The sequence below is a fragment of the Aethalodelphis obliquidens genome, unplaced genomic scaffold, assembly GCF_003676395.1.
Source record: "Aethalodelphis obliquidens isolate GAN/ISIS:26980383/991018 unplaced genomic scaffold, ASM367639v1 scaffold5, whole genome shotgun sequence".
NCBI classification, from domain to species: domain Eukaryota; kingdom Metazoa; phylum Chordata; class Mammalia; order Artiodactyla; family Delphinidae; genus Aethalodelphis; species Aethalodelphis obliquidens.
In genome coordinates this window covers 44,205,839-44,227,330 of record NW_020837949.1, presented here as the reverse complement: position 1 = coordinate 44,227,330, position 21,492 = coordinate 44,205,839, and the positions used below count along the sequence as shown (strand labels likewise).

Genomic DNA, 21,492 nt, shown 5'->3' with positions numbered 1-21,492 from the left:
AGGGATGACTGTACTGCTTGGTTAAAGAAGTCATAGTAGGGACTGAGAGCGCTGATCATGGAGGCACCCCTGAAGTTTAAAACTGTAGGAGCATAATGCACTGGTCGTCCTAGATTTTCCAGAGTCACTAATATTGGAGTCAGCAATTACCAGGTTTTTTCACTCCTGGAGTAAAAAGGGAGGTAGGGGAGAACACATTGTGATATATTCCTATCACATTATTTAATATCCAGCTATAACTCATTCCTTCTCTGCAATCCAAAAGGCATCTAGAAAACAAGTGGTATTATTACAAGGGCAACCTTTTTTTTTTTGAATTTTATTTTATTTATTTTTTATACAGCAGGTTCTTATTAGTTATCTATTTTATACATATTAGTGTATACATGTCAATCCCAATCTCCCAATTCATCCCACCACCCCCACCCCTGCTTTCCCCCCTTGGTATCCATACGTTCGTTCTCTACAACTGTGTCTCTATTTCTGCCTTGCAAACCGGTTCATCTGTACCATTTTTCTAGATTCCACATATATGCGTTAATATATGATGTTTTTCTCTTTCTGACTTACTTCACTCTGTATGACAGTCTCTACAAATTACGCAATTTCGTTCCTTTTTATGGCTGAGTAATATTTCATTGTATATATGTACCACATCGTCTTATCCATTCGTCTGTTGATGGACATTTAGGTTGCTTCCATGACCTGGCTATTGTAAATAGTGCTGCAGTGAACCTTGGGGTGCATGTGTCTTTTTGAATTATGGTTTTCTCAGGGTATATGCCCAGGAGTGGGATTGCTGGGTCATATGGTAGTTCTATTTTTAGTTTTTTAAGGAACCTCCAGACTGTTCTCCATAGCGGCTGTATCAATTTACATTCCCAGCAACAGTGCAAGAGGGTTCCCTTTTCTCCACACCCTCTCCAGCATTTGTTGTGTGTAGATTATCTGATGATGCCCATTCTAACTGGTGTGAGGTGATACCTCATTGTAGTTTTGATTTGCATTTCTCTAATGATTAGTGATGTTGAGCAGCTTTTCATGTACTTCTTGGCCATCTGTATGTCTTCTTTGAAGAAATGTCTATTTAGGTCTTCTGCTACAAGAGCAACCTTGATTCTGCTCTAAATTATTTCTTGATAAGTAAGCTATTCCCACATTTTGCTTATAATAATTTATCTGCAACAAATCTCACAACTGATGTTACTACCACAATTAAGGACAACTGCATTAGAGAATATTTACCCTCTAACATTGCTGTTGAAATCAACTATCTTCTTTGGAAGAAAGGATGGTTCCAGGATAGCACAGAATTGTATTAAGGAGACCAGTAAATGAACAACAAATGCCAATATATTTCTGGCTTCCACTGCTATAGGACTGGCATATTTACACCTACTGTGTTTCTCCCACTACACACCAAGTGCTACAAGGAATCAGAAATAAATCCTGACCTTAACAAACTTATAAATTAATCTCTTTCTGGAACCAAGACATTGGCACATAATACAACTAGCAGAGCAAAAGAAGTTCATGGCCATCAGTACCTTATCTCTATTAAAGAGCACAGAGGGAATGCAAAGAGAAGGGACGATGGTAATGGAGTCGGGCTAGCAAATACGATGTTCTTTTCATGGGAGCAGCTCTTTAGCTATTCACTGAAGAAGACGATGAACCTGGTTTGAGGTGGAAGGTGTAATTACCAGAAGACAGTATATGAAGGGGTTGACTCCACCAGAGACACTTGCAGATGAGAACACACAGACCATGAGACCCATTAACCCTCCCCTCTTCCCCCCACAGTCACTTGCAGAGAATCACAGGTTCATAGAATGTACTTCTCTCTACTTGAGTGGTTTTTATTTTATTTAAACCTCACAATGCAGTAAACCCTTACTAGGAATAAGAAAAGCATTTGCCTTGCAATTCTGGTCCCGCCACTGCATCAGTCACATTATATAAAGAAATCCAAACCCCTATTCATCACTCCTTTTCAGAACTCATCTATAATTCAGTCCACACTAAGAAACTTCACACAATGAAATGGCTTTTACTGGGCGATTACACATATCACCTGGATGCAAAAGAGAACACATTTTTCAAGTATATTTCCTGGACTCCAAATCCTGTCTGATTTGTTTATGAGGGAAGAAAAGGGAAGCTTACATGTACTACTAGCCATGTGGAGAGTATGAAAGTCTTATATAATGGAAAGAAAAATGAAAGAAGTAAAATTAGAATAACAGGGGGAAAGGAGGGGAGGAAGGCAGGCTGGCAAAATCATTAAACCTTAATTTCTGATACCAGTACGACTGCGTATTTCAAAAGTGAGTTTGAAAGACCCATTCAGAAAAAAGAATCACTTTTCTATACCGCATCCATACCCAGACTGATTTTTATTTAATACAGGTGAGAAGGTAAGGAGACGCCTCATGATGAAAGTGGAGTGCAATACAAAAAGAAAACACCAGAGAACTTTGCGGGAAAACGCAGGACTAAACGATGAACAAGAACAGAGTCAACAGCCACCTGGGAAACCACAGAAGAAGATCCACACTTCATTTCAGGAGGCAGCAGCTCTCACTTCTCTTACAACTAGAAAACTTCCCCCAGCAAGGAACTCTAAAGGCACGGGGCTGAGTTAATTCCCACCACGTGCTTTTTCCCTGTGCACTTATCTCCCTGCGTCATCCTCCTTTGAAGCAAAAGACTCATTAATCCAATTCAAATTGCCAATGTCAGTAAATCCTTTGCCTCAGCGTTTAAATGCCAATACCAATTAAATACCAACAGCAACTTAACTACTGATATGGTCTTCACTACATTCAGGAAATCCAGCCAGAAGTTTGGCGGCATTACTTCCGACACTACTTCATCAATTCTAATTTACTTCGTGCAGAGAAATGAGGTAATTTGCCGGCCACGCTGACGTGGCATCCAACTGGACTGAAATAACTCCACAAGCAAATAAGAAGGAACAAACTGAGTTGCAATCCACCAAACCTGAAGGACGTTTTCACCAAGGCTTCCGGGCTATCAAGCTGAGGCAATTCATCAGCTAGGATTTCCTCTGGTGGCCGGGGGTCATGGACAATCGTCGGCCGTGGCTTCTCCTGGACATTCCCTGTGAGACCGTCGATGAGGGAGTTCCACAGACAGTTCTGCGACTTAGACCCTGAGGCATGAGGGGGAAAAAGGGGTGCAGGTGAGTTACCAACCAACTCCATGGCCTGCCTTGCCCAACTCGGGATTTTCAAAAGCAGAGCAGGAACACTGACATATCTTTCATGATCTCCACCAACACCAGAGGGCTCCAAAAGGTTTTGGTCAGGCAACTTATGGAGTAACCAGGATTTTTAAAATTTATATACAAAAATAGGTTAGTACTCTGAGCATTTTAACTCACAGCTAAGTACTGTGAATATATATCCTGTCTCATTTCAGTGATAATCAACTCCAACTCCTGACAGAGTTGTCAGTATTTACTGAAGTATTTATTCAGCAACTGGAAGTATACAAAGGACGACCATTTTAGAGAACAGCAGGATATTCAGACACAAGTCTCCCCTGTGAACTCATCTTGCCTAAGGCCCAAGTTTCAAGACTGTATTCTGTGGAGACACCCACCCCAAAGAGGGCCCCCCGTCTAAGAACTAGAACCCACTACAGGCGGGTTCATTCTTCTGGAAGATCAAGATTCAAGGAAAACTACACTGGATGTTTACCAAGACCCTACCCTACAAACACTTCAAACATATGAGATGAACATTAAAGGCAGACGTGAAGTAGATATGGTGCCACAAAATAGGGCCTGATCAGCCAGGTATTCAAGGTCAGTATCAACAGTGATAAGTTACATCCTTGATAGGATGTGATGAAAATGGCACTTTACCTCCACGGTCTTTCTCCCCAAAATCTATAACCCCAGAGTACTAAGCATGTTTCCATCTTCTGTAAACTTAATACTTTAACATCTGCCCTACATGCGTATCCCAGACATGCCCTGTTTGGACAACCAGAAAATACCCTTGAGTCATCTTGCCTTGGCCTCCTGCCTCTGTCACCTCCCCCTTCCTCCCTCCCCTCCATTCCTCAGGAAGAGTCCCCCCTCCAAGGGGCATGCTTTTCAGATACCAGCCAACCAAACCAGCAACCACACCCCAACTCCTCCCTCACCAAGCTTTCACATCCTGAGCCACTCTCCACCTGCCCCGATAACCCCAGACAGGTACCAGACATCTAGGGACAGCCCCTATGCCCCAGAGCGCACTAAAATTATTCAAACTAGCCAATCCTAAGCCTGCTTACCTGGCAGAATCCATTCCTTCCTGCAGAAACCACAGTAAAGACTCTTGCCCACAGTTCCTCCCTCCCTCCGCCTCACAACAACCCCAATGCTTCTCAGCGTGGCCTCCGTGGTATGACGTGTACCCCCTCTTTTGGGATCTGTGAATACTAACAAACTATCTTTTCAATGGCAGTCATCCCCTGATCTGTTGGCCTTACCACACCTAAAAATAATAAAACCCATTAAAACACTCAGTCTAGTCATAGGGAAAAGACAAATCCCAACTGACAGACACTCTGCAAAACATCTGACCAGTACTCCTCAAAACCATCAAGGCAATCAAAAAACAAGGAAAGTCTGAAAACCTGTCACAGCCTAGAGGAGCCTAAGAAGACATGATAACTAAATGTGGTATCCTGATGGGGTCCTGAAACTAAGAAAGGACATTAGGAAAAACTAAGGAAATTTCAATAATGTACATTAGTTAATAATAATGTATATCGATACTGGTTCATTAATTGTGACAAATGTACCATAATAATATAAAAGCTTAATAATTGGGGAAACTGGGAATGGGGTATTTGGGAGCTCTTTGTACTATCTTTGCAAATTTTCTGTAAATCTAAAAATGTTCTAAAATTAAGAGTTATTATAAAAATACAAATAAGTATTAAAAATAAGTAATAAAAATAGTTATTATTTTAAATGTCTATGAGCAAGTTATATTTTTAAGGTAGAGACTGAGGGTATGACCACTATCATTACCCAGTTACCATTGGCCGGTGCTGGTTATCCTCTTCCCAGAGGAAAGAAAGCCTTTATCTTTGCTCAGATATACTGTCAGGTCTCTGAGTCATGCACCCATGGAGCTCTGCCCATCCAGAGGGGGTTGGCTTTTTCTATCCCATCTGTGCAGAAGGAGGACCTTTTTCTAATTCACACAAAGACTCTTTATGGGGCATGAGGAGGTGGGCATGGAGGGGTAAGGAGCAGTGCCAGCTAATGCACATGCATGTGATAGGTGGGTAGAGAACATATTCGTATGCTCGTGGGGATGCCTCCCTGATCAACCATCCACAGCCCACAACAGAAGGAATCACTGTAGTTTGTTGTGCCTGAAGATTGTCTCTGCAGCTAAGATCAAAAGAACTTCACACACAAAAGGGAGCACCTCATGAGGACCCCTGAACCTTCACCAAGGACACCCATGGCTCCGAAAACAACTCTTTTAATGACCACAGTCACGAATGATCCTTGGGGGTGTACCACATCCAAACTGCTTTTGTGTCAATCCATAGAAAATTAAGGCACATTAAGAGCAGAAAACAGAGCCCTCCAACTCCTGAAATGCAAGACAGCTTTTTCAAAGTCCTAAACACATATCTTAATAAGATCTGGTCCTATTAATGAAAGTCTGGTTTTGTGTTAACAAAGGTCTGGTTCTAGGAGGAAGACAAAAGCAGCAGCCTGTTTTCTTAGATTTGAGCTAAGCGAAGACCTTACACTAAACTCCCTGCCTATTTCCCTTCATTCTTTCATTTGCTCATTCAATATACAAATTTTGAATTCCCTCAATATGCCAGATTCCATTCTGGGCCCTCGAAATAGACAGATGAATGAGACTGGTTCCCTTGGGATGAGTCAGCCTATAAACAATCACAATAAATGGGCAATGCACCATAACTAAGGGACAAAGAAGTGCTAGAAGGGGCAGAGGAGAGCTCCCCCACTCTGCCTCAGGGCCCTGGGGAAAGCCACACAGCAAACGTAACGTCTGATATGGGTCTAAAGCAGGAACAGATCTTCAGCAGATGGGGAAGAGAGAGAAGAGCATTCAGTGCAAATAGCATGTGCAAAGGCTCCGCGGCAGAACAAAGCAGCTTGAGAGAGAGGACAGTGACCAGAGATAAGACCAAAGATTGGTTGTAGAGGGCCTTGAATAAAATGCTAATTATTTTAGAATTTCTTCTGTAGGCAAAAAAGAATTAAAGATTTTTAACCAAGGTTATGGTAACATGACCATTTCCGTGTTTCTGAAAGGAAACAAGGGTGCTGTAGAGTAGTGAAAGTGAACCCGTGGGGACTAGCAAGGCTATATGAAGAGGTCTGTGAATCCATTGTATCTGTAGATGGAATAACGAAGTCTATATATACGACTAATTTTTAAGTATATATAGATATGATTAATAAACTAGAAATTTATGTAAAAGCACTAATGAATGCATAATAGGTTTTTCATTTTCTCAGTCAGTGAATCAGAAGGGTCATGTGATCCAAGCTATCTGTCCATCAGGGGTCCCAGATGGACATGCAATAACACCTTCAGAACTTGTACCAGCAGCTACAAAGATACACTGGCAAGTTTAAAAGAAGACAGCCACTATGGAGAACAGTATGGAGGTTCCTTAAAAAACTAAAAATAGAACTACCATACGACCCAGCAATCCCCCTACTGGGCATATACCCTGAGAAAACCATAATTCAAAGAGTCATGTACCACAATGTTCATTGCAGCACTATTTACAATAGCCAGGACATGGAAGCAACCTAAGTGTCCATCGACAGATGAATGGATAAAGAAGATGTGGCACATATATACAATGGAATATTACTCAGCCATAAAAAGAAACAAAATTGAGTTATTTGTAGTGAGGTGGATGGACCTAGAGTCTGTGATACAGAGTGAAGTAAGTCAGAAAGAGAAAAACAAATACCATACGCTAACACATATATATGGAATCTAAAAAACAAAATGGTTCTGAAGAACCTAGGGGCAGGATAGGAATAAAGATGCAGACGTAGAGAATGGACTTGAGGACATGGGGAGGGGGAAGGGTAAGCTGGGACAAAGGAGAGAGTGGCATTTACATATATACACTACCAAATGTAAAATAGCTAGCTAGTGGGAAGCAGCTGCATAGCACAGGGAGATCAGCTCGATGCTTTGTGACCACCTGGAGGGGTAGGATAGGGAGGCTGGGAGAAAGACACAAGAGGGAGGGGATATGGGGATATATTTATATGTATAGCTGATTCACTCTGTTATACAGCAGAATCTAACACAACAATGTAAAGCAATTATACTCCAATAAAGATGTTTTAAAAAAATAAAAATAATTTTTAAGGTTAATTTTAAGTTACATAAATTTCACCTCAATAAAAAAAATATATAAAAAGGAAGAAAAAAAAAAAGAAGACGACTGTGGCAGAAGCTATAAATAGGATTCACTCAACATTCATTCCCAACTCCCTTTTTACTTGCCTTCCTCTTCCGAAGAGGCTAGAAAACAATATACTCAATTTCCCAGCCTCCCTTACTGCTACGGCTAACCATATGTTATAATTCTGGCCAATGAAATGTAGGTGGAAATCCCTGGGGCTGGTGTCTCTGTCCCAATGAAAAAGTAAAGTCTCAACAGGAGAAAAACATTTTTGTCCCTTTAAACTTTGCCTTTCCTTATTTTCCCCTTTGCTTTTCTTTCTTCTTACTGGAAGGTGAGCGTGTGTTAGAGCTACAGCAGCCATCTCATGACCATGAGGTGACAAGCATTATGACAAAAGCTTACACCTTGCATATGGAAAAACATAAAGGTGGAAAGAACCTGAATCCCCAACAACACAGTTGAACAGCTTCCCTGGTCTCCCTCATCTCCAGATTTCTAGATGTGAGACATATGAATACTGACTTATTACATTCTTAGGTATTTGGTTGGTTGTAGCCAAATGCTTTCCTAAATGTTATATGTGTGCTCAGCATATTAACATAAAGGTGTTCCCCATATCCAAATGATACATCCTCTATAAAGTACTAAGAACTGACATTTTAATAAATCCTCCAATTATCTTGTGAAAGGCATAGCTACACTGCACAGTTTTCTCATGTTAAAATTATTCATTTGTTAAATGCAAACAGTTATAACACATTACAATTTTTATAGCTTATTTTGGCATTTCCTCACATTTTTTAATATTCTGGGAAACTCAAAAAATGGAAATGGCCTGGTTCTCTTGACCTTTGAGAACCCAGAGAACCATCAGTCTCATGGGATAGTCTTTGATTTGGTTTTTGTTTTGTTTTGTTTTTTAACTTAAGGGGGGGGGCGGGGCGGGGCAGGGTCTTTGCTCAAAAAATTGTTGGGAACCAGCAATACAGAGGATGTTCCAGTTGGGAGGTGTACATGAGCCTAGAACCGGGTGATCAACCAAAAGGCAAATTGGCCGTGAGAAAATGAGGGGTCTGGAAAAGCACAGTGATGATAAAGACAGAGAAACAGGTGGATTTAGGAGATATGCAAGTAGAATCAGTAGGATTTGGTAACTGATTGGGTGTAGACGATGAAGAGAGAAGTGGCAAGATGGATTGAGGTTTCTGGTTAAGCAGCCAGGTAGACTGTGATGCCGTTAGAAAATGCTGGAGGTGGAGCAGCTCGTGGGCCTGCAGTTGAACCATGCTCTGAAAAGCTGTATTTCAAGATAGAAAATATAAGCAAAGATCCCCTCCATATTCATGAAGAGGAAGCACACAGATGATGAATACATGATTCAAATGAGAATATTCTATTTCAGCAAACACTTCTATCGTGACTGAGATAAGAAAATTTTTCACGGCAGGATAAAATGGGGAATAAATTACCCTTCTCACTGAACCCAAACAATAGTTTTTTAAAAACTATAATAATAATAAATGTTTTAAAGAAGGGCAATATCAAAGCCCCAGCCCTGTCCTGGAGTGTTCCAGCCATTATCTGACTTGATAAAAGCTGTAATTTAAGTAGAACTTGGGCTCCATCCACAAGGATCTAATTATAACAGCTCATTAGTACTGTATCACCTATAACCTGGCCTAAGGCACAAACCCGAGAGAGATCCAGGAAGCTGGCATAACATGAAGTATTATAAGGAGAATTTTGCTATTTCTGTTTTAATCTCTTTCAGAAGGTTAATTATTGACAACAGTCTGCTGTACGTGAACAACACAGCACAAAATGGGAAGACAAGAATAGTGGATATGACTGGGGCATAAGTCCACTGATACATGCCAACCATCAACAGAAGGGGATTTACGATTGTGGCCCCAATACTCTAGCACAGTGCAGAGCACTTTAGAGCTCTGTGCTGAATCCTTCAAGACATACAGAAGCTTTTATTACACCATCCCTGCCCTCAAGAAACTTTGGAGAGGTAGAAAAATGCAAGGTAACTACTGAGTGGTTCAGACTAGAGAGTCTTTGGAAAAATAAATCTGTTTTCCCCTTCCCCTCATCCCCATCCCCTCCACAAACATTGTTAAGAAAAATGGTTAAAGACTTGAAATGGACAAAAAAGTTTAGTGAATATCCTGTCTAACTCACCCATCTCAGTTATCTCCATTTTCTATTATCTTGTAGCTATTTCACAGTTCTGAAAATTGGAGAAAACTAATAGTAATGCAAATGATTTTTGGTTTTAGAAATGTAAAGTTGTCCCATGGAATGCAATTAATTATTGCCTTGTAGATATGATGCATTTTGCCAGTTTTATATCTAATAAGCAAATTCATCTCAGCCTTCCTGACGGATTTGTATATTTGCTCTTTGGATTCTCCTTCAAACCAGTTGTAACATCTTACTGGTTTCTTCATCAATTAATGAGTTAAATAAGATCTTTAACATATATTCACTTTGGATTCTTATGATTTTTTTAAATTATCCTTTAGCAATACCAAAGACATCATGCTGTCCATAACCAATATTTGCTGCACCCCTTGAGAAATTCCTATAATTAACCTAACCATACTAGTCAATTGAATTAACTATGCTACATATATATAATGAGCTACTAATATCCCAAAGTCTGTAAACAGATGAGGAGTGATTTCCAATATGTATGCTAAGTGGGGAAAAAGCAACATGCGTGAGTTGTATATTATGCTATCTAGTATTTGATAGTGTATTATGCTATCTCTGGAGTAAAAGATAGGGGAAATGTCTTAGCATATTTTTGCAAAAAGACAAACAAGAATAACAGACTAGAAACCATGAAAATGGTTATCTACAGGGGGATGGGTTGAGAGTAGGCAGAATACACTAAAGATGACAGAAACACTTCGCATTTACAGATAGTTTTTACTTTTGAACTATGCAAATGTTTTAATATTCAAAAAGAAAATCAAATCAGCAAGGAATAAAGAAATCCTAAAACTGAATACAAACAGAAACTATCAAATCTAACTGTACATCAAATTGGTAACATAACCATAATGGAAAACAAGAATTAATTTAAATATCTTTTGAATACCGTACTCCAACTATACATCCTCAGAGACCAACTCTAAGGGCATACACACAAACATATACACTGCAAAGAAACCTTGAACTTCCATTAGCAGGTTTCTAGTCAGTAGTAATCATAAAGTAGTAATCTAAACTATGTCATACATATCGTAGGAAAGAGCAAATGAGCAACTGTCATGAGGGTGCAGGGATCCAGAGTTCTCACTTCAGGAGAAGGAAAATACAAGTAGGCAACAGGAGAATGTGAAGAAGAATCTTGTCGTTTAGGATCTGAATCAGAACTATTAGTATGAACTTATGATTGCTCTCAACAGGCCTTGAAGAGATGTTTGCTAAGTAAATTAATTAGTAATGACGGACTATTTTTTTAAAAATAAACTTTTGGGCTTCCCTGGTGGCGCAGTGGTTGAGAGTCCACCTGCCGATGCAGGGGACACGGGTTCGTGCCCCGGTCCGGGAAGATCCCACATGCCGCGGAGCGGCTGGGCCCGTGAGCCATGGCCGCTGAGCCTGCGCGTCCGGAGCCTGTGTTCCGCAACGGGAGAGGCCACAACAGTGAGAGGCCCGCGTACCGCAAAAAAAAATAAAATAAAATAAAATAAACCTTTAAGGCAAAAGGTGAACAGACTGGTTTCAACAATTTTAAGTAAAACATATATCACAGGAAACATATTAAGAGTGAAACAAAGAATACCACCATATCCAGAGAAAGGGGCCTTTCTTAGCCCATCCTGAATTGCTTCCAAGGTAGGGTCGTGGCCTAGTTTCCTTCTAGAAAGTAGATCCTGAGACAAGGGCTCGTGGCAAGTAGGTTATTTGGAAGTGATTTCAGGAAGCAGGAGTGAGTGGAGGACAGAGAGAGTGAATCAGGGCACAACAAGGGACAGCCAGCACACAGGTGCAATATTGAGCTATCACCATGGTTGGTTATTAACCACGTTTTAATCAGTACATTGAAACCACTGGTCAATTTAGACCACTGACATTTAAATGATTATTTATATAATCGGATTAACAGCTACCATATTTATTAGTGTTTTCTCTTTGTTGCCTTTGTTTTCTGTTCTTATTTTTGTCTTCCACTGTTTTTCTGCCTTTTATGGTTTTAAATGAGCATCTTACATGATTCCTCTTTCTTAGCATATTGCTTATTGTTATTTTTTTAACGTTTTTTAGCTGTTGCCCTAGAGTTCACAATATACATTTACAGCTAATCCAAGTTGACTCTCAAGTAATACCATACCCCTTCACAGGTAGTTTGAGTGCCTTATAATAACAAAATAATCCTAACTCCTCCCTCCCACCTCTTATATTTTTGCTGTCAGAGATCTTCAGAGGAGCTGTAGGTGACGCTCAGAATGATCCTCGCGAGGAATGGAAGAGACAGCATTGATCTACAGGCTCTCATCCCATGGATAAGGGTAACACCATAGGGTATTAATTCCCTAGCTCTCTGGGTCTACTGTGCGTGACTGTGACGCCACCTCCACATCATCAGAGACTGCCTGGGACAGAAATAAAGAGAATGCAGTAGAGCTAGAGCTTTAAAAGGGGGCCAACAGGAGTGACACTGAGTTCAAAAGGTACCCAATTCTTAGAGTTTCCACACAGTCTTTGGATCCTAGAGAATACAACCAGAATTCCATCTGCTACTCATTCCTGCCTTAGGAGGATCACAGCCCCCTGACACGGCTCATCCCAACTCAATTTGATGTGAGCCTTTTGGGCACTCTCCTCTTTGAAATCCGAGAGAATGGGAAAGAACTCTTCCTCCGATTCTCCACAAACGTGGGCAGAGCAATATCCAGGGACACTGGAATGGTCTGTCTGACAAAAAAAAAAAAAAAAATTCCCCTGCTCTAATTTATTTTAAGTTGACTTTGAAAGCATGAAATGTTTCTGACTAAGTAGAAGCAAAAATATGGAAACAGTCACACAGGTCTCTCTTAATAATATCAAAAACCCCACGAGGGAAATCATAGATAAACTAAGCCTTCAGGGTACCAAAAATAATGAGGCTCAGGTGCAGGAGATGAGCAACTCCATTCAGCCCACTCCATCTCATCTGCTTCTGCCCACTCCCCTCCCCTCCCCATCCCAGCTTTCCTCTCTCCTTTGACTTGCTCCTGACTCTCACTAAATGCCCATTACATTTACCTTTGCTGTTATCACCCCCTCTGTCCCTGCCATAAATCTTCTCTCTCCTCTTCACGAAGACAACTTTTTGTATACTCTATGAACACTCCAGATTGATTATAAATTTTCCAGAGTCACAAACTCTGGTAGCAGCATCCTTATCACTGAGCTTATCAGGAGACCAAGTGCTCAGATTCAGATGAACCAACATTTGTTCAGTATTTGCTATGTGCTGGGCATTGTCATGTTGCCTTCGTCTGCATTACGTCATTTAATCATCACATCAACCCTCCAAAGTAAGTATTATTGAAACACTATTGAACACTAGGACATTAAGCCTCCAAGAGATCAAACCACCTAGATCATAGAGTTAGAAAACACAAAATTGCTTTGACCCCAAATTCTCATTCTCCTAATCCAGGACTCAGGGTGATACATCACACTGTTTGTATTTTATTTATGAGTAAATAAACACACACATAGTGTAGATCAAGCAAAATATTCTGCATTTTTTACTATGAAAAAGACATCCTTTTACATAAGGAGTAAGATACACCCCATCTGCAACTAGAGAGAACCTTGATGTGTAGTCTCTTGCATGTTTGCAGCTTCCTTTAAAGAAGGAGGTTCAGGCTGCAGGAAGAAATGAGTAATGCAAGATGAGTTTAATGGGTTAAGAAAAGACAAGAAGGCAAGAAAATGAGATGAGAAGAATCTAAATCTGAAATAACTACAGATTCATTTTGAAGCGTGTCTAATGGTGGCAGCCTGATAAACAGCTGGCATGAGGAGCCCAAGGTGATGTGGTAATCCTATTGAAATCTGACAAGTGACTTATCAACTGGGTTCCTGATTAAAAAAAAAAATACAGAAGCATTATGCTGGCAGAAGGCTGAGAAGTTAGAGTTCTACAAAGGAAAGAAGAGACTTAATTCTCCAGAAAGGTAAAAAAAAAGAAAAAAGAAAAAACCTTGGAAACCTTCAATGATTCTCAAAATATCTATGACGTGGCATTCATAGGCATTCTTTCTTTTCGTGAGGATAAGGCTCCTAAAATTCCCAGGGGGTAGGAAAACTGGGGCTTGGGTACAGAGGTCCAGAATGAACCTAATAAAGCCCAGATGAAGAGTTTTATGCTGACTAAAATAGAACAATAATCATGGTACAGAACATAAAGTGTCAAGAATGTTTTGAATATCTTTAAAAGAGTCACACAGGTACTGCTCTGTTATTTTCAATATACTAAGTCTTGGTTTTAGAAACTTTTCAGAAATTCTGCTACCTGTAATTTCAAAGAGATTTGAAAATTTAATTCCATTTCAGATATCATACAAACTGAGGGGGGCGGCTAGCAAAATATAAGAATACAACTTGATTTGTGATGACATATTCTAAATTCTCAAATATGTTAGGGTTTATTTCTGAGTTATCATGTTAAATTAACCTTTTAAACAGCTGAATCATATTATTTACTTATTATAACTTTATAATATCTGATAGTGCAACACCTCCCCCTTTCTTTCAGCTTTTCTTACTTGTTTAAGTCTCTAAGAAAACCTTAGTTAAAATCACTTCTTTTAATTTCTAAAGAGAAATCTCCCTTCTGAATTCATATTGAGATGGTATTTAACAAAAGTATAATTAATTGTTTCATTAATTTATTTCTCATAAGCATTATCATCTTCACAATATATCATGTCCATATCCAGGTAGATGAAAATGTCCTTTCAGTATGGAATATCTATCATATTTGTTTACCCAAGCACCATTTCCTCCCTACTTATAACAGCCCCTCTCACTTTATTTTGGGAATGTCTCCTCCCCCATTACTCATCCCTTGTGAGTCTGGTGGGCTTTCTAGCTATATTATTCCATGGCCCTAGCCTCAGTAATGAGTCAAGGAGTGGGTATACAACCCAATCTCAGATAATCACAGTTCTTCCCTGTGGTATTTTTCATACTGAAACCAAAGAGGAAAGTCACTTCCTTCTCTTTACATTGCTAGTGCCAGCAACCATGTCCCAATCAATGCATGGAGGAGCCTGAGAAAATGAAGCCAGTCGCCTAAGGAAAGGAAGAAAAAAGAATGAGAGTGGCATGTGCTGGTTCTAATGCCTTATATTCCCAGATCTATGAGTTTTCTACAGCTCTTCTACAGGTCTGTGAACTACTACGGTATCCTTCCAGCAAATCCCCTTTTGAACTTAAGAGAGTTTGTGTTGAGTTTCTGTCACCTACCAACCAAAAGCCTTCCCATGTACTTCAGACTTTAATTTCCTTCAGTAAAGTTTCAACGTTCTTAGTTCTTTCAAAATTCTTTGTTCTTTCAAATGTTCTTTCAAAATTCTTAGTAAGTTTCTTTCCTGGGCATTTTATATGCTTGTCACTCATTAATAGAGTACATTTTTAGATTATATATTTTAAATTGTTATTGCTGGAATATAAAATAGCTATTCATTTGGTGTATTTACTTAATAGTCTGGATCCTTACTAAACTCTTACTCTTTCTAAGAATTTTTCCTTGTTTCTTTGTTTCAGTTTGGTAAGCATATATATCATCGATAATAATTTTTCATTCTCTGTTCCAATAGTTATGCCTCTTATTTCTGTTTCATGTCTTACTGCATTTGCTAAAACTTCCAGAAGAATTTTAAACCATATTGCCAATAGCAAGCAACCTTATCATTTTGCTGGCTTCACTTCATTTTCTATTTGTGAAATGTAGTTGAAATTTTCTGTTGTAGCATTATTATAAATTCCCTTTGATAAGCTAGTTGTTTGGGTTATTGTTGCAAGAAATAAAATATTTAATGGTAATGGCTTTACCATCTACTGAGATGATCATGTGTTGTTTCTTCTCTCTCTCTCTCTCTCTCTCATCTTTCTATCTCTCTCTCTTTCTTTCACTCTCTCACTCTTACCTATTGATGTGTTAAACTAGTAGCAAAATGGAAAAAAACTTATTTTCCAGATGGAATCAAGTTTCCTCTAGGGAACTTTGTGGGAAAAATATCTTGTTATGACAGAGAGTGATTAAGGGAAAGAGAAACAACAAGGAAAGAGTTAAACTATTCTTCATACAAAATGCACAAAATGTAGAGAAGGGCAAGAACAAAGGAGAGGGGAAAAGAAGGAGAGGAGAGAAAGAAGGCAGAGCAATATAGCTACTGGACCCATACTTGGCAAAAATAAGTGAAGAACTTTCAAAGAACATATAAGTCTGACATCCATGTTTAAACTGAATGCTGTGTGGAACTGCAATGTAACCACCTCTCTAGAACAGTAAAGATCTCACACACAGGTTGCTTTGTGAAAGTGACATTGGGGAGAGGATTCAGAAAATATGAAGAATGGCCTGTGTCCCATACTTGTTTGTTGTCTGAAAAGAGTAAATCAACATCTGTGGGATGCAAAGTGTAGGGGGAAATTCAACAGATTCAGGAAAAGAGAGCCAGAGATAATGAGAAGAAACCTAGAGAAACTCCTGAAAAATCCGCTGATTGAATTTTAGAGATTGAAACTGATGTGGGATGGGGATTTGAGACAACCATGCATAGGTCTTAAAAGTCATGTCTATACGACATCTGAATTATACTATAAAATGCTTCTTAATAGTGAAGCCACCTTGCATTACTCAAATAAGTTCTATTTGGTCATGTTGTATTGTTATTGTAGTATACTTAGAGATTTGAATTGCTAGAATTCTATTTAAGACTTTTTGCATGTTATATTCATAAAGAAAATAAGCCATTAGTTTCATCTCTTAAGTAGTCATCATCATGGGAATAACCTATTCCCTGGTATTTGAATAAAGTTGCCTATAAAACTCTTAGGATCCAAAGTATCTTTAGCAAAGTAATCATTTCACAAATTTTTCAATGTCTTCTTTTGTTATTGCTGCATTCAGAGTATCTATTTCTTTTGGAGTCAATATTTTCCTTTAGAAATTACCAGTTTGTAGAGATATTCAATTTTGTTGGCACAGATTTCTATGGCATTTTGTATTTTAATCTTCACCTACATATTAATAGTTTTGAGTATTTCTTTACTTATTTATTTTCTTCTCTGTTTACTTTCTAGAGCTGTTTTGTCCAATATGGTAGCCATTAATCATATGTGGTGACTTAAATTTAGATCAATTAAAACTGGATAAAATTGTATTCAATATCTTGTAATAACCAATAATGGAAAAGAATCTGAAAAAGAATACATATATATACATTAAAGTATAGTTGATTTACAATGTTGTGTTAGTTTCAAGTGTACAGCAAGTTATTCAGATATGTATGAATCACTGAAACTAACACAACATTGTAAATCAACTATACTTCAATTAAAAATTAAAATAAACTAAAATAAAAATGGAATAAAATTAAAAATTTACTTCCTCAGTTGCACCAGTCACACTTCAAGTGTTTAACAGACACATGTGACTAGTAGCTACTGTATTGGACAGTGCCAATATAGAACATTCTATTATCATAGAATGTTTTCTGGACAGTGCCATTCCATAAGTTGTTTTTATTGCCTTACAGAGCTAGCTCTTGAATCTATACATTCTACTGCTTTTCTCATTTCTAATTCACTTATTTGGGCTTTTAGATTGATATTTTCATTCTCCTACTTTGAATAAGTTTATATTCCTCTTTTTTCCATAATTTATTTTTTTAAATCAGAGCATTTGTGTCTATGGCTTTGGATATATGTCATCAGTTTTGATATGCCAACTTCTCATTGAATATCCTTTCTAAGAAAACTGCAATGGAAATTTTCATGTCCTTTTTGACCCAGAAGTTGACTACTTCTGAAAAAATATTTCAAGTGGTTAAAGTATTTTTGGTTGTTGTAACTTAAGTTTTTCTTTCTTTCTTTCTTTCTTTCTTCCATTCTCCTTTTTTCTTTCTTCCTTCCTTTTTTCCTTCCTTCTTTAACTCTTTATTTTTTCTTTTTACTTTCTAGATCTTATAATAATATAGTCAGAGATTATGTTCTATGTGATCTAATATTGATTTGGGGAATCTATTGATGTCATCTGTCATCCAACACATGGTAATTTTTATAACTATTTCATGGGCACTGAATTTAAAGAAAAGATTCACTCTATGTGTAGAAAACAAGGTATAGACCTATCACATCTGCATTGTGGACTATATCCTTTATCAGTTGAAAATGACTCAGCTCTTTATTTCTTGAGTTCTGTATTTTATCAAGTTTAATACTGCCACAGCTATCTCCTTTTCCTTTGTACTCACCTGAAACATTCTTGCTTATCATTTTTTTGTTTTAATTTTGCCTTTTGAAATAATATATAGTTGTAATAATTGGAACACTATGATAGTTACTTTTAAATTTAAGAATATACATTCTTCTATTCTTTCTCATATTATCTTACTGCCAACATCAATAACAACAGAGTTTCCATTGACTCTTGCCTATATGAGATGATTAAATTAGTCTTCCTAGACTTCCTATTCCTCTATTCACTTTCACTGATGTTATGTGAATTTTTGAATTCTATTTCTAAATTGTTATTTTAATATTAAGAAGTTCTGTTGTTAAGAATTGTGTTTCACATTACATTTTGTTTTCTAACTTTATGTCCAATAGCTATTTGAACTTAAGGATAAATTTACCTGGTTTTGATGCTCAACAGTTCTTCAACATAATAATTTATCTTCAAGAGCAGCACTGTCCAACAGAACAGATATAAGCCACATGTGTAATTTTAAATTTTCTGGTAGCTACATTTATTAAAGACAAGCAAATGAAATTAATTTTAATAAATTATGTTCTTTAAGTCAATAAATCCAAAATATTACATTTAAATAAGTAATCAACATAAAAATTATTAATGAGATTTTTATATTTTTCTTTTTTTTTCAAAACCCAATGTGTATTTAAACTTACAGATCTTAGTTAGGACTAGCCACATTTCAAGTGCCCAATAGCCACATTTAATGGGACAGAACAGCTCTACAGAATTTATTTTGACTCATGTTTCAGTTGGCTTAAGTATATCCTCGAATAATTCTTTCCAAGAATGATATGTTGGTTAATGAGATACACGTGAACAACAATGCAGGGACAGATTTATTGAATTTACATTAAACTCTGAACAATTTCTCAATTATCTTCTGCTATTTATATGCTGTAGAAGAGAATTAGGAAACAAGTCTGATAGTGTTTTTTCCCTTTGAAAAAACATTTTTCTTTATCTTTGTATTTCAAAAATTTTGCTGGCGTATATGTAATTGTGGGTTACTTTTACTGATTTTCAATTTTTTTCTGGAATACAACAAGCCCTTTCAATATGCAAACTCAGACCTTTTTTCTGTTCTGGCAAGCTGCCTTCAACTTTATCTTTGATTACTGCTTCTGTTCCAACTGTGTGGCTTTAGTCTCAGAACATCTATGATTAATTTATTTGTGTTGGTTCTTTCTTCTCTGACCTCCTACTATCTTTTCTCAGCGTTTTCAATTCTTCATCACTTTCCTCTATAGTCTAACACACTGTTTCTCAAGTTTGTCTTCCAATCATTGATTAAAATCTTTACAGTGTCATTTCTATATTTCAGTGAGGATTTTAATTCCTATGTTTCATATTTACTTTCTGTGCATTGTTCCTTTTTGCATCTCAACTCAAAATCAACCTGCTTTTCTTCTTAACAGCTTTCTGCTCCTATCTCACAGGGTCTATGTCTTTTTGCTTCTTACAGAGAATGCAAAGTAGCATTTACATTTTTTCTTTTGGCTCCTATATTAGGTCATTTTTCAGAAGTCTACCTATTCCCTAAGTCTTCAGGACAGTATTTCATTTCCCTAGTTCTTCATATTTTGTTTGGAGTTTTATTTTGAATTTAACCCTAGTTTAATCATTCTGGGATGCAAAAAGATTGATACAGAGCCTGTTGTTTTCTGAAAGGCAAGGTATGTAAGTCACTCTAGGTTTCACTCACTGTCTACCTCGGCTGCCAGATAAATTCAGCAGAAAGAATCAAGAGTAAGACTGACATTCCTATTCAAACAGCTAGTTTTCACAATAAGTAATGCATAACCCAAGCCTAAAGAGAACAGTAAGAACAGTGCCCAATCTGCTTTGAAGCAAAGCCTTGCATCTGTCTTTACCCAACTGATGGGCACAGCTCCCACATAATTTTCAAAGTCTATTTAGAAATTCATCTGGTGCAGTGGATCACTATATAGTGAGACCATCAATTCCAAGAGGAAATGTCTCGATTACTCTTCGTCACACATCAAAAGAATGAGTCTGTTCAGCAGAGTAATGATGTAGACAAGATTAAAGGGAGACTGTTTTCAAGAAATTTGACAGCATTCATTTAGTATACTAATTAAAAGAGAAGCTTTACCTACTAAGAGTGAAATCTACTTGACAAACACCGTTAATGGTTACCGTAAGTTGGGTACTTGAGAGTTAGAAGATAGTATTTTTTAAGTTTTCTATAACTTAGACTATCGCTAATTCAGATACCACCTCCCCCATAATTGTGAAAATTTTTCAATGCATAACTACCTTGAAGTATGTTAATGTCTGCAAAGCATGCAAAAACCCAAGTCTTACCATCTGCTGGATGATTCATTTGTAAATCTGCCTAGTATTCCTTTGGGAAGTTCCAGGATTGATTTTTAACCTTATTATAAAAACTTGGTGGGAATGAATTCGGTAATATAGTCTATATGAAAGTGCTCTGAGCACTTGGAAGAATGTGCCACATTCATCCTAGACATGTTTAAATGGTATGTACACTGTGATCAAAAATATAAGTGTTTGAAAGTAATCGCTTGGAGATTTGGAGATTTGCATCAAGAGTTCCAGAAAAACAGAGGCTTTGGGGACAATATATTAGTCACAGAGAAGAACTCTAATTCTGGCCCAAACTAGCCATTGCCGGTAATAAGAACAATGGATCATCTGTTGGCAGTAAACTCCTTTGGGGAAAGGACTGTGATTTACTCATTTCCATACTCCTGCACCCAAAATGTCCTTCAAGGTTAACTTTTTTTTATCTGCTTCTAAGATATCTGCTTCTGAGGCTGTAACCCAATATTAAAAACATGAATGAATCTCTTGTCAGTCTTTTCTTCTACGTGTTTTAATTGTATCATGCATGAGTTTTCTTCAGTTTCTCATCCAACTGGCTTCACATCTTGACCTCCCTTCCTATCTTGCCCTATATTAGGGAACCTAGCTTCCCTAAAGCTAAAATCCACAGACTTGGAACCGAGGCAATTCTTTCACAAGTTTCAAGAACTGCACCTGCAAACATGAGAATTTCAGCAGAGCCTCCAGGACTGTACAGTTGCAGAGGAAGTTGTTCATAGCTTAGTTTGTAGGATGATGTCCTTGGAGTCACATATTTCACAGCCTACAGGACTATAGGTGTCCACCCTGTGCTTCAATCCAAGACTTAGCCAGGGCCTAATGCACATGATGGCAGGAACCACTGCACCACCTTGGCCTACCTGCCTGTCCAAGGAGGGGAGTACACACAGTACTTGGCACACAACAGGTGCTCCATAAATAGTTGTTGAAAAGAAGGCATCACAGGATGTTGTGACTGGTAAATCATGGGAGTCCTGTAAGTTAAAATGCATCTGACTTCTTTCTAGTTAGGTAACTGAGTATGGATCCCTAAGAGCTGTCCAGTCAATGAGTGGGATTCCTCCCCTTGTCTGGAATTGTTACAGATCTGGAACATTCCCATTCACTCTGCTTTCAGTCCAACTAAACAAACATTTATTGAACATTTATATATACTGACTGGCAAGGCATAGTTT

General features: G+C 37.9%; 1 protein-coding gene across 4 annotated transcripts in view; it reads right to left on the bottom strand.

Annotated features, from left to right (window-relative positions):
- PDE1C (phosphodiesterase 1C) overlaps positions 1–21,492 on the bottom strand; it is a 476,007-nt gene that overhangs the window by 348,189 nt on the left and 106,326 nt on the right. For all 4 annotated transcript variants that reach the window (XM_027102260.1, XM_027102256.1, XM_027102255.1 and 1 more), the window contains exon 3: positions 3,004–3,175. In XM_027102260.1, the coding sequence (XP_026958061.1) occupies positions 3,004–3,175 (172 nt within the window). The remainder of the gene's footprint in view (positions 1–3,003; positions 3,176–21,492) is intronic.